At 39.8% G+C, this 14,200-nt stretch overlaps 1 protein-coding gene across 3 annotated transcripts in view; it reads right to left on the bottom strand.

The window, feature by feature from the left end:
* The window catches only part of prd1 (pruning defect 1), a 145,249-nt gene that overhangs the window by 53,760 nt on the left and 77,289 nt on the right, over window positions 1–14,200 (bottom strand). For all 3 annotated transcript variants that reach the window (XM_068358854.1, XM_068358855.1, XM_068358853.1), the window contains 4 exons: window positions 6,003–6,147; window positions 5,111–5,653; window positions 4,727–4,858; window positions 3,848–3,997 (listed from right to left, as the gene is read on the bottom strand). In XM_068358854.1, coding sequence (XP_068214955.1) covers window positions 3,848–3,997; window positions 4,727–4,858; window positions 5,111–5,653; window positions 6,003–6,147 — 970 coding nt within the window. The remainder of the gene's footprint in view (window positions 1–3,847; window positions 3,998–4,726; window positions 4,859–5,110; window positions 5,654–6,002; window positions 6,148–14,200) is intronic.

A 14,200-nucleotide genomic window follows, 5' to 3' on the forward strand; every position in this document is an offset into this window, starting at 1 on the left:
TATGTTTGCACAGTAACCAGTCAAGTCACTTTGTGAAGTCTGCAAAAATGCTATGTAATATTCTTAACTAAGGTGGGCTTTGACACTGTCTATCAAAATAGTTCACCTTAGTTCACCACATACTAGCTAAAGGAACCCAGGTTGCATAGGCTATACAGTAGGTCATTTGAAGAGAGCCTTTCCTTTCCATCCGCAGGTTAAAAGTACAGCGCACAATAAATAGATGAGGAACAAATATTAAAGAGTTCAAAATTTAAACTTTTGTAGAGCCCCTTGAAAGACTAATAATCCTTTATGGAGAGGCAAAGCTCCTACTGAGAGCCAGGCCAGTTATAGAAAGTGATGCATGAGAGCTGGTGCAAATTCTTGGAGCAGCAAGATGCAAGTTGTCTGTGTAGGTCTCTGCCAAAACTACTCATAAACACACTGAATAGCTTAGTAGGTTAGTCAACATACCTACACTGCAATTTCTTGATTCAAAAGACCAGAAAACAAACTAACACAAAAGAAAAAAAAAAACACTATTTATGGGAAACTAGGCAAAACACTCCCTGGTGTAAATGATACAATCAATACATCAAAAAGAAAATCAATTGAATGAAACTATCTCGACACCCTGCAAAAGTTTTGACAAAAGAAAAATACATGGAATGGATAAGTAGGAATGAATGAATGCTAGTTAATATCAAAACTTATCAAAGTAATTTGTATATAACAGTAGGATGACTTCAATGAAGCTGAAGTGGCCATTATAACTATTGGCAGGTGGGAGGTAAGCTGCACTCATACGTCAGTCAGCTAAACACTCACTTTTGACCTTAGGCCTGGGAGTTACAGGAATGTTACTGTAAGAAGTGTAACTTAAAGGACTTAGGTTTGTATAGTTAGGAATACAGAAGTGAAGTGGCATGAGTAAAATGAAAAATGGTAAAGCATCAGGTCCATCAGTTTTATATTGAAATTGTCAAAATACTAGCTACAGAGGAGGAAGAATGGATGCTGGATTTATTAACCTTTTTACCCCCAAAAGGACGTACTGGTACGTTTCACAAAAGCCATACCTTTACCCCCATGGATGTACCGGTACGTCCTTGCAAAAAAATGCTATAAAATTTTTTTTTTTTTCATATTTTTGATAATTTTTTGAGAAAATTCAGGCATTTTCCAAGAGAATGAGACCAACCTGACCTCTCTATGACCAAAATTAAGCCTGTTAGAGCAATTTAAAAAAAAATATACTGCAAAATGTGCTGGGAAAAAAATAACACCCTGGGGGTTAAGGGTTGGAAATTTCCAAATAGCCTGGGGGTAAAAGGGTTAAGAGCAATATGGGAAGATGAAATAATGCCTAAAGATTGAGAAGTCTCTAATGGTATCTATATTCAAGCATGATGATGATGACATGGAATGAGGTAACTAGAAAAGAATTAAACTAACAGAGCATAGTGTGAAAGCTTTTGAGAGGGTACTAGATAAGATTGTAAAGATTGGTAAAAAGGAGTATGGATTTATGAGGGGGAGAGGGACTGTGGGTGCCATCTTTATAGTAAGGCAGCTACAGGAAAAGTGGCTTAGGGAAAACCACAAGCTCTTCTGAGCTTTTGTAGATCTACAGAATGCTTATGATAAAATCCTTTTTGTCTTTAGAAGACGAACAGAATGTGAATAAGCCATAGCAAACAAAAAGGTCAAAAGGAATGAGCTGGGAGACGATGGACGCCGGAGGTGCTTCCTTCCCTTAGCCGGAGATGTCAAATCAGAATGTAATGGTACCCCCAAAGGCGAGGATCAGCGATCAACTGTACCTCCAGGGACACTGAAAAGGATGAAAGGGGTCATTCTAAGGGCTTCCTCCACTGGTGTGGCAGAAGAAGATGGGTCTGTAGGGGAAGATTCTGCCTTAGTACTGTAGTTGCATTGGTTTCCAAAATCTTTCCATTCAACGGAATACTAATGGAACCCCTAAAGGTGAGGATCAGCGATCAACTGTGCCTCCAGGGAAACTCAAAAGGATGGAAGGGGTCATGCCAAGGGCTTCCTCCACTGGTGTGGCAGAAGATGATGGTTCTACAGAAGATTCTGTCTTAGTACTGTAAATGCAAGGGTTTGCAAAAATTCTTTTCTTCAATAGAATACCATCCAGATCTAAGATAGTATACAGCATCCTTAATGAGTTGTCCTTGGCTGTATCATCATCTGAATTTAATGCTTTGGGCTTACCCAAAAGAGAAGGAATACCTGCTTCCCTAGGTGAGGCAGATAAAGCCATTTCATTCTGAGTTTGTCCTAGGGTTAGATGAATGTTGTCATCATTCTGTTCCTTTTCCCCCAGAGGAGAGTGATGGAGAAGGATCAGAAGCCAGAGTTCCAAAAGGAGATAGTGGAAATCTAGCGAATGACTTCCAAGGCAAAGAATCTCACTTGGACTCCTTCCTGCTGCTGCTGTACTCTTGCCACTAAGAGGACGAAAACTCCTTACACTCCTAATGGGGGGACGACTGCTGTAAGGAGTCATGACCTCTGTAACAAAGGCACAAAGAATGGGAATCCATGAACATCTTGCCCAACGGCCAAAAACTCCTAGGCAAGATATTATGCCTACGTGTGGTTTCTCCCTACAACAGCAAACAACAATCAAATAATCTACAAAACAAAAAAGAAAATTAAAGAAATCAAGTTTGGAACACAGAGAGTATATCATTACTGTACTACTTGGCGGTTTAAGCCTAAAAGTAGTCACTGTACTCAGGGAGCTAACAGGCGGAGCTTCCCCAACTACTCGTTAGTTACTACCGACTCCTTACTAAACATTCTAACAGATGAGTTTTGAGCTTCAGTGAAATCATACCTTGATCATAAGACAAGGTTTTGTATCCATGTAGAAACAAACAATTTTAATTATAATTTTTTACATTTTTATGAATAAGGCTATCATTTGTTTATATTATACTTAAAGTCACATTGTAAGATATCAATTCAAAATAATAATGACATTACTGCAGCCAAGTCTAGAACATCTTTAGGGAATGGAAAATTTTTATAAATTGTGTTAAAGCAGTGTTTTTAAAGAGTTAATGCAGTGTTTTAAAACAGAATAAATTTTTTTCTAAATCAGTATTAACAACGGTCTTTATCTCATTCATCAGTTGGGCTTTCTCAAATAGAATTATTGCTAGGCTTATTTCTCTACGAATGCAAAATATCACGCATATTTTTGCCCAATTCATATAATTTCTAAGCTTTAGAAATATAAAGTGTAATATGTTTTTGTTTCTATGTTGTGTTATGGTTGTACAGTAAGTGATTAAAAAAATAACAAGGAATTATGAACCTAATAAGCCTAATTTATTCAAGTCATACATCTTTGTTCTAAGGAAGAAGATTTTATAGGTCTCTTGTGTACATTACCCTCATTACCACTCTTTAGTCAACTCATTTTCAACCATATTGCACAAAAGCGTTTATTGAAATAAATATTTGATTAAAAATAAAGGCAAATCAATATGGTTCAGCAATCAAATTGGCCAGCAGTCCTTGGCCTTGTGATCTTTTTGAACTTGAGTGCATCTCAAACTTTTTCTTCTTAATAATAGAGCGTGCTATTTCAGATTAACTTACTTTAAACTTGTATATTAAGATGTTACTATGTTGTACATACTTTCTAGATGGTCTAATAAAAAAGAAACTTTTTTCATTAAAACTGAAAAATCTATGAAGCCTAGTGATCATTTGGGAATATTAATATAATAAGCTGACCCTTTATAATCAAAGCTTCTACCTAATTAACATAACTATTCTACATATAAAACTAAGCTTACAAACTTATAACTGGAAAGAAGATACTCACTATTATGGTATGAATATCATGGTAGGGAACATGATGTCGTGGTTTTGTCCACTTTGGCAATGGATTTAGAACATATAGTGCTTGAGAAGACAAAACAATTTGCACCCCAACACTACTGCCACTACTATGTCCTTCTCGCACACTGAACAGCTGTGGATATCATATTTTGTCATTAAAAACAAATACCTGTAAATCAATTTTTCTCCCATTACTTTCTAGTTAGTTTCAGTAATGTAATGCACACTTGAAACTTATGCCTTAGCTGTATATTCAAATTGAATAATTCAGATGAAGACTGACCTAACTTTAATTTTGATTTCAAGGAAATTGCAATTTTAAAATCTAAACATCTCCTAAATTACTGCAATGTGTAAATATAAATACAGCTTGCACTACAAGTGCACAAACAAATACAAATAACCAAACTAGAAAAATCAATGAGCAGTTGTAAATCTTGGCCAAGTTATTAAATACTCTGCATCAAATGAGTATTCTTTCCTCATTGTAATGCCATGTATAGCAGTTACTGCACTAAGAGACTATGCATTATTTCTGAATTTCATCATGGTTTCTTTCGTAACTAAAACCCTTGGTCTTCTTTAAATGCCAGTCAGTAACAATAAGTAATATTTTTGAATATTTGGTTCTGCTTCAAATACACACCCATATCAAAATAAAATAAGAATTAGATAAAAAAAAAAAAATTGTTCCACTCTTGGACCCTTACACCAAACCATAACAACAGTTCACAAGTACAGTACATGAACTCTACTGCAAAATTATATGAAATAAATCCTTAGTTTTCATATACGTAGTTAGTCTACAAAAAACATAAAGCCATAACCTCCGTAGTGGAGGCAATCTAACAACCAAACTTACCCTATAAAACTTTTCATCCTCTTTAGTAAATAACTGATTTTTCATAACTTCCTGAGATGCTAAATCTACATTCTGACCAGTCATAACCAAGTTACTTTGACCTTGTACGATTTCCAGATTTAGTCTGTCTTCCTGCAAGAGAACAAAATGGAAAACACTTCATCACATATGTATCTAATTGTATGAAAATGAGATACTGAAAAATAATCTTGTTCTTATATTCACAAACCTATCAAGTTTATTGATGCATTTTTGCTTAAGAAAACCTGAGTGCAGAAATGAAAGTATAAAATCAGTAAAATATTTGGTAACTGGTAAGCAATGCCACTGCTAACAAAAAGAATTTTCTCCCTTTTCAATTAAAACAATTTACAAATAACTCACCTCTTCTTTATACTTAGAAATATCAACATCAACAGGTATGTACAGACTTGGCAATTTCCTTTCTTTCCTGAAACTTTCCTTATACAACCGTCTTCGCTCTGAATTATTTATAGCCTTTTTCTTTTGCAGCCTTTCTCTAAATCTACTTGTAGCAGCAACAGAATTATTTACAACTTTATGGACAACAGGTTCAGATTTAGTAAATTCACAGCCCAGCCTCTGCTTTGGCCTTGCCCCAGTCATTGATACTTCCCGCTGGAGCTCTTCCTCATCGACACCACCCTCTCCGATTATTTCACAGCCAATCTTTGTTAATTCTTCCCATCTTACTCCCCCTATGATATCAAGTCTCCGTTTATCATCAGTGTCTTTTGGGGTGCTCGATGTATCACTCACTAATGTGCTCCCAGTATCACTGTCATTATTATTTTTGTTGTCATCATCAACATCATTATTATTGTGTGTCAAACTGATTATAGACTGATGAAGAGGGGGATCTTCTTGTCCTTCTGGTGGTGCTCTTTCACTTAGTGCTGGACTTGCCTGAAATCAGATAAGTTCCACTGTTCATAAACTGTTACACAATTCTAACAATCTGAGCAATTTCATATCTACGAAGAAAATAAAGAATTAAAATATGAATCTTTATAACGTATACTAAACAATATTGCCAAGTTCTAACAACTGTTTTTAAACCCATTTCAAATGAAATACATTTAAAGTAATTTGACAAGAGTACATAGGCAATCTTTCAAACATTCAAGGTAATAAAACATGAACTGCACACAACTTCCATTTAAAAATTGTACAAACTTCTTTACTGAAAACAAAATTGAAAAATTCCATAAAAGTCAATATTGTATAAGTTAATCCCAAACAAAATTAAGCTTACCTGGTCAAGGGTAGTAAAGAGCTCCTCCAAAGCAAGAGTGGAAGGTAGAAGTCCTTGACACTTTAGGTTTGATAAAAGGTCTCTCAAATCACTTAAATCTCGGATTTCTGCTCCTTGTTTGAGATCCACACAAAGGCTTAACCGACTGTTCAATCAAGAAAAAGTTGCTAATATTAGAAAATCATAATTTAATGAAAACAATAGAAACATCCTAAGCCTCTTGCTTGAGGATAACAAAAGGATCAATAAAAATAACAAAATATACAGTACTATATACTATATCTCACCTCTGAAAAATATTGTTATAGTCCATGATTCATAAATACAGTAATACCTCTAGATACGAAATTAATTCATTCCGCAGTGGCTTTCGTATCGGGACCTTTTTGAATAACAAGTCCTGTTTTACATGTACATCACCTAATTCATTCCAAGCCCTACAAAAACATCACGTTAAATTCTATAATAAAGGTATACAGTACTGTACTAACCACAATAAAATACAACTAAATATGTTCTAATAATTACTTCATTTACAAGTATTAGCGGTTAGGTTAGGTATATTGAATGAATCAAATAAATTTGTCTCCATTTCATTCTGGTTATACACTTATTATAGACGAGTTTTCATAGGGCTTGGAACGATTTACGCAATTTACATGAAAAATGCAAGTTATTATACGTAAAAATCACGATACGAAAGACACTCCGGAAGAAATTAATTTTTTTTCTGAGGTATTACTGTACAAGTGTCCATATGTTCCCAGATTCACAATCTTTTATCTAACAGAAAGATGGTTAATTTTTCATAGATACCATTTGGATCTTTATGTATGTTGCAATCATCTTCCAGATTTTATGAAAATTCTATGTAAGGCAACAAGATTTGGAGGGTTGGGGAGGGACTCAAAATATGACTGATAAGTTTGTATGAAAAATTTTGTTACTTTAAAATAAAGTTTGTTTCTATAACTCCATTAATCATATATACCACTAAATTCCTATACAGTACAAGGTACATATCGAGATCCTGAATGTACTTGTGTTTGATACGCATAAAGGATCCAGTAGAGCATTTACTGATTGGAATGTCTTAGTAGCCAAAGATCTGATACCTCATAAGATTATCATAGTAATGTTACACACCTATGAAAGGAAAGGAAAATACTGAATTTTACCAATGAGTATCCTCCCAATTGAAAAAATAAATTTTAAAAGTAACATGTTATTTTCATTAGTAAAATAAATTTTTGAATATACTTACCCGATAATCATGTAGCTGTCAACTCCGTTGCCCGACAGAATTCTACGGAAGGGATACGCCAGCGATCGCTATACAAGAGGGGGGTGTACTCACAAGCGCCACCTGTGGCCAGGTACTGCAGTACTTCTTGTTGACACCACCTCAATTTTTCCTCGGTCCACTGGTTCTATGGGGAGGAAGGGTGGGTCAATTAAATCATGATTATCGGGTAAGTATATTCAAAAATTTATTTTACTAATGAAAATAACATTTTTCAATATTAATCTTACCCGATAATCATGTAGCTGATTCACACCCAGGGAGGTGGGTGAAAACCAGTGTACATGTATATCAAGAAGCTAAGTATCCCGTATTTTCATATTATCAGTTATTCAAAATAACAATGAAATTATAAGTACCTGGTAAGGAAGTCGACTTGAGCCATTACTCTGCCTTAAATAAGTTCGTCTTCCTTACTGAGCGCAGCGTTCCTCTTAGGAGGCTGAACAACTCTAAGGTGCTGAAGTATCAAGGGCTGCAACCCATACTAAAGGACCTCATCACAACCTTTAACCTCGGCGCTTCTCAAGAAAGAATTGACCACCCGCCAAATCAACAAGGATGTGGAAGGCTTCTTAGCCGACCGTACAACCCATAAAAAGTATTCAAGAGAAAGGTTAAAAAGGTTATGGGATTATGGGAATGTAGTGGCTGAGCCCTCGCCTACTACTGCATTCGTTGCTACGAATGGTCCCAGGGTGTAGCAGTACAGTACTCGTAAAGAGACTGGACATCTTTGAGATAGAATGATGCGAACACTGACTTGCTTCTCCAATAGGTTGCATCCATAACACTCTGCAGAGAACGGTTCTGTTTGAAGGCCACTGAAGTAGCCACAGCTCCCACTTCATGTGTCCTTACCTTCAGCAAAGCAAGGTCTTCTTCCTTCAGATGAGAATGTGCTTCCCTAATCAGAAGCCTGAATAGGTAAGAAACTGAGTTCTTAGACCTTGGAAAAGAAGGTTTCTTGATAGCACACCATAAGGCTTCTGATTGTCCTCGTAAAGGTTAAGACCTTTTTAGATAGTACCTAAGAGCTCTAACTGGGCAAAGTACTCTCTCCAGTTCATTCCCCACCAAGTTGGACAGGCTTGGGATCTCGAACGACTTAGGCCAAGGACGTGAAGGAAGCTCGTTTAGCAAAAACCGAGCTGCAAGGAACATGTAGCCGTTTCAGATGTGAAAACAATGATCCTGCTGAAGGCGTGGATCTCACTTACTCTTTTAGCTGTTGTCAAGCACACGAGGAAAAGAGTTTTTAATGTGAGGTCCTAAAAAGAGGCTGATTGGAGAGGTTCAAATCTTGATGACATAAGGAACCTTAGGACCACGTCTAGATTCCAGCCTGGAGTGGACAACCGACGTTCCTTTGAGGTCTCAAAAGACCTAGGGAGGTCCTGTAGATCTTTGTTGGTGGAAAGATCCAAGCCTCTGTGGCGGAAAACCGCTGCCAACATACTTCTGTAACCCTTGATCGTAGGAGCTGAAAGGGATCTTACTTTCCTTAGATGTAACAGGAAGTCAGCAATCTGGGTTACAGTGGTACTGGTTGAGGAAACTGCATTGGTCTTGTACCAGCTACGGAAGACTTCCCCTTGAGACTGATAGATTCTGAGAGTGGATGTTCTCCTTGCTCTGGCAATCGCTCTGGCTGCCTCCTTCGAAAAGCCCCTAGCTCTTGAGAGTCTTTCGAAAGTCTGAAGGCAGTCAGACGAAGAGCGTGGAGGTTTGGGTGTACCTTCTTTACGTGAGGTTGACGTAGAAGGTTCACTCCTAGAGGAAGAGTCCTGGGAATGTCGACCAGCCATTGCAGTATCTCTATGAACCATTCTCTCGCGGGCCAGAGCGGAGCCAACCAACGTCAGCCGTGTCCCTTTGCGAGAGGAGAACTTCTGAAGTACCCTGTTGACAAACTTGAACGGCGGGGAATGCATACAGGTCGAGATGGGACCAATCCAGCAGAAAAGCATCCACGTGAACTGCTGCTGGGTCTGGAACCGGAGAACAATACAACAGGAGTCTCTAGGTTATCGAGGGTAGCGAACAGATCTATGGTTGGCTGACCCCACAGGGCCCAAAGTCTGCTGCAAACATTCTTGTGAAGGGTCCACTCTGTGGGGATGACCTGACCCCTTCCGGCTGAGGCGATCTGCCATGACATTCATACCGCCCTGAATGAACCTCGTTATCAGCGTGAGCTTTCGATCTTTTGACCAGATGAGGAGGTCCCTTGCGATCTAGAACAACTTCCACGAAAGAGTCCCTCCCTGCTTGAAGATGTAAGCCAGGGCTGTGGTGTTGTCAGAGTCCACCTCCACCACCTTGTTAAGCTGGAGGGACTTGAAGTTTATCAAGGCCAGAAGAACCGCCAATAACTCCTTGCAATTGATGTGAAGTGTCCTTTGATCCTGATTCCATGTTCCCGAGCATTCCTGTCCGTCCAAAGTCGCACCCCAGCCCGTGTCTGATGCGTCCGAGAGGAGACGGCGGTCGGGTTTCTGAACAGCCAAAGGTAGACTTCCTTGAGAAGAAAGCTGTTCTTACACCACGCAAGAGAAGACCTCCTCTCTTCGGAAACAGGAACCGAGACCGTCTCTAGCGTCATGTCCTTTATCCAGTGAGCAGCTAGATGATACTGAAGGGGGGGGAGGTGGAGTCTCCCTAACACGATGAACAGGGCCAGCGATGAAAGTGTCCCTGTTAGACTCATCCACTACCTGACTGAGCATCGGTTCCTTCTCAGCATGCTCTGGATGCATTCTAGGGCTTGGAAGATCCTTGGGGCCGACGGAAAAGCCTGAAAAGCTCGACTCTGAAGATCCATACCCAGGTAGACAATGGTCTGGGATGGGACGAGCTGAGACTCCTCAAAACTGACCAGGAGGCCCAGTTCCTTGGTCAGATCCAAAGTCCATCTGAGAATCTCCAGACAGCGACGACTTGTGGGAGCTCTTAAAAGCCAGTCGTCTGACGGAGCCGGACACAAGATCATGGTACTGCTGCACAGTCTGTGAACTGTCAACCATGGGGAAGCGAGGAAGTACAGTGACAACCCGAAGCTGTCTAGACTGTCTGGGTCGTACAGACAACTCCTTATCGGGTTGCTGAGGTTGCCGCACTGCGTCACAACAAGTCACTTCTGCTGGTTGTTGAACGTCTTCCCAGTGACACACTGACTCCGTAAACAAAAAATCCTCTAACAAGGACTAAGCTTGGACTGCATGTCTTGCAACACAGCTCAAGGTCTATGGGAGCAGGTGTGGTAACAGACGGGGTTAGCGACTGAAGTGGAACCATTACCTTCCCTGGAAGCATGTTATGCTTAAATAAAAGTCCATAGGAGGCTACGCAGCTAAAGGCTCCTCTCCAAATGACAGAGTCCTCAAGGGAATATCAGAAGGAGGGAGAAAAGCACTTTCTCATCTACAGGGACCATATCCGAGAAAAGCTAAGTTCTCTCAGTGAGGGTTTCACTGGTGCAAAAGCAGCAGACTAGAAGGCAACGTTATGAAACTGCTTGACAGTCTAGTGAGTTGGCAACAACCAAAGATGTGTGACTGAGAAGCATGCGGTAAGGTATGCAGAACATGCTGTATGCAGAGCATGCTGTATGCAGAGCATGCTGTATGTAGAGCATGCTGTAAGGTAAGCAGAGCATGTTGCATGGCGTGTAACATTTCTCAGAAATTCCATGACCAGTGCTAGATTGAGTAATATCGCATTACTGTCCATTGAAAGTGCACGTGCCGAGGGAATTGATTTAGACTGTTTTGTTGATGAATTTGATAGCCGGCATGATAATCGTAGAATTAAGCTGCACTAAATATACGCACTATAATCTACTTCACCTCAGGAAAGGGAAACTCGCCCTGTTGGCAACACTGCATTACTTCATGCATGCTTGCATGGGGTTTTAATATCAACATAATATTTACATTACATTCATAACTCATGATTCATCTTTGTTTTGAAGATATTTTTGCCATATTTTGCGATTTTGTTAAAAATATATTGCAAGGAATACATATATATTTGTTTATTTAAGTAATACGAATAACTTCCATTATCATAATGTTTGTGTAGGCATACATGTATATGATTACAAATGCAAGTTATGAAAGTAATGAGGTGTTATTATTGTCATTTGTTATTTCAAAGTTGAATGGGAAGAGGCTCAAGTTGAGGAGAAAGTGGCAGATGCATGCGTTGAGGTGGCTGACTCATAGCATGAGGTTCCTGCCTCAAGGGTTGAGGTGGCTGCGCAGAGAGAGGCTCTTGACTCACGAGTTGAGGTTCTTGAGGTGTGAGCTGCGAGAGTTGAGGTAGCGGCTGCGCAGAACGCAGTTCCTGTCTCACGAGTTGAGGTTCCTGAGGAGCTAGCCTCAAGAGTTGAGGCTCTCGCCTTGAGGAAAGTTGAGGTAGCAGCTGCGAGAGCTGAGGTGGCTGCCTCAAGGATGGTAGAGGTTGTCGTACCTCAAAAGGTTGTTGCCTCGAAGATGGTCTAACTGCAAGAAAATCTTGCCTCAAGGCAAAAGACTCCTGCTCCCATTGTTGAGGTTGCCTTAAGGAAGGTTGAGGTTGCTGCACAACGCTGGTAACTGGCAACTCCGAACGCGGTAAGGTAGCTTGAGGAACCTCAACTTCGTACGCCTGGCAGACTGGACTGCGGTGAGGCGGAGCGCTCGCAGGAGGAGGTGTAACCTTCTCAGCCTGAAACTCACGCATTAAGACCGCAAGCTGCGACTGCATGGACTGCAGCAAAGTTATCTTGGGATCAACAGACGATAAGGTCTGTTGAGGCAAAGCCTTAACAGAAGATGAGGTCTGTTGAGGCATCGCCTTACCTCTCTTAGGAGGTGTGCAGTCACCTGATGACTGCGGAGAGTCAGAGCTAACCCAATGACTGCATCCGGGTTGTTGAACTCTAGAGGTCTGGACTTTACGTTTAAGAGGTCTTGAGACCTGAGTCCAGCGTTTTCTCCCCGAAATTTCTTCTGCAGACGAGCAAAATAAGGGCTCAATCGTCTGCGGGTGGGAGTGACGGTCTCTGTAAGACACGCCCGCAACCACCGAGGATACTTCTGTGCGCCGATCAAGGCCTGCCGAACCCTTTTGCCCTTCGACATTGCTTCTCCCCTGGGCTTGGGAGCTTGCAAGAGGTCCCGGACTGGGAGGACGACTGGCACGCACAGAAGTACCCTCACGCACAACACTGACACACTTTGCGCTAATCACTTATCACTTTTGATTTTCTGTTTGCACTTATTTCACTGAACTCGAAACTTTAAGTGGTTTGTACCTGAAACACGCAATTCTATCCTTCCTTAAAAGTTAGTAATTGCGAAAACAGAATTACAATGTAACAGAAAAATCTAATGAAAGATAAATAATTCAGTGGCTGGAAAGAGACTAAACACTAGATCAAATAAACTACGTTTAAAATCTCTCACCGCATAAAGCTTGAGAACAAGAAAAAACTCTAGAAACGTTTACCTTCTTCCCCTAAAGAGACTAGGGAGAAGAGCAAAAACGATAACAACGTTACTCGCTTGAACGAAACGTTTATCCAGCTCTCTCTCCCTCCGTCTCTATCTCTCTCTCTCTCTCTCTCTTGACTTAGAACCTGAGAGAAGAGCCCAATCATATATATCGTTAAAACATATTATTGTTAAAGGAAAAAAACTGAAATATTTCCCAAATAAAAAGTTCCTTTATAGAATTAAAACCATTAAGCTAAGAAAGAATGAACAAAACGCTAGAAACGGTTACTGTTACTGCAACGTGACACCGTGAAAATTCTCTCTCTATCGTAACGATAGAGCGCAAGTTGAACGTTCTGAACGTCAACAACTGCAGAGACAAAACAAAACGTTAGTTCAACTTTGAAAACAGTACGAGACTATCAAAGAAATTCTCTCAAAAACATTAAAATAGCATAATATGTTAACAGGTAAAACCGAAATGACGGGCTCAATGTTAATTAACTTCGGTACCAAGAAAAGACCGCCTACTATTAGGAAAGGTCGCTATAAACAAATATAAAAATTAATTTTAATAAGTTTATAATAAAAGGAAGTTAATCGAAGAAGCCTATAAAAGGCGGAGAGATATAAAATAAATCTATAACTTTTGTTAAGTAAAATTAAGAAAGAGAGTCTATACTCTCTTAGACACCAACACTTCCGTCTAAGGGAAGGGTCGGCCATAGAAAGGTGAAAGAGAGTTCATACTCTCTTCGTCACCATAATTAAACAAATTAATTCCAAAAGCTAGCTAAGCTAATAATAAAACTTCCTGAATAGCGAAAGCTGAAATCTTAGAGCAATACTTCACCAAAAACCGTGAACAAGACTCCAAAATTATAAGCGTATCCATGAACGTCTTGCCGGAAGCACGACAGAGGAAAAATTGAGGTGGTGTCAACAAGAAGTACTGCAGTACCTGGCCACAGGTGGCGCTTGTGAGTACACCCCCCTCTTGTATAGCGATCGCTGGCGTATCCCTTCCGTAGAATTCTGTCGGGCAACGGAGTTGACAGCTACATGATTATCGGGTAAGATTAATATTGAAAATTGTAATTTTCCTAGCTACAGTGAGCCCTCGCTACTTCGCGGTTCGACCATCGCGGATTCACCACTTCGCGGATTTTTTTCATAACGCATGTATATACAAAAATCGCGGATTTTCCGGAAATTTCGAAAATACCGCGATGTGACCGATGGTGCGAGATTGGAGAGAGTAAGGAAAATTGAATCATGATTGATTTTCAATATAAATGAAACTTTGAGGAGCAACAAAGATATAATTTGTTAGAGAGATAGAGAGAGGTAAAGAATGGGAGGTAGTGAAAAGTAACCCACAGAGAGAGAGAGAGAGAGAGAGAGAGAGAGAGAGA

Source organism: Palaemon carinicauda, chromosome 35 (assembly GCF_036898095.1).
Source record: "Palaemon carinicauda isolate YSFRI2023 chromosome 35, ASM3689809v2, whole genome shotgun sequence".
Lineage (NCBI taxonomy): Eukaryota > Metazoa > Arthropoda > Malacostraca > Decapoda > Palaemonidae > Palaemon > Palaemon carinicauda.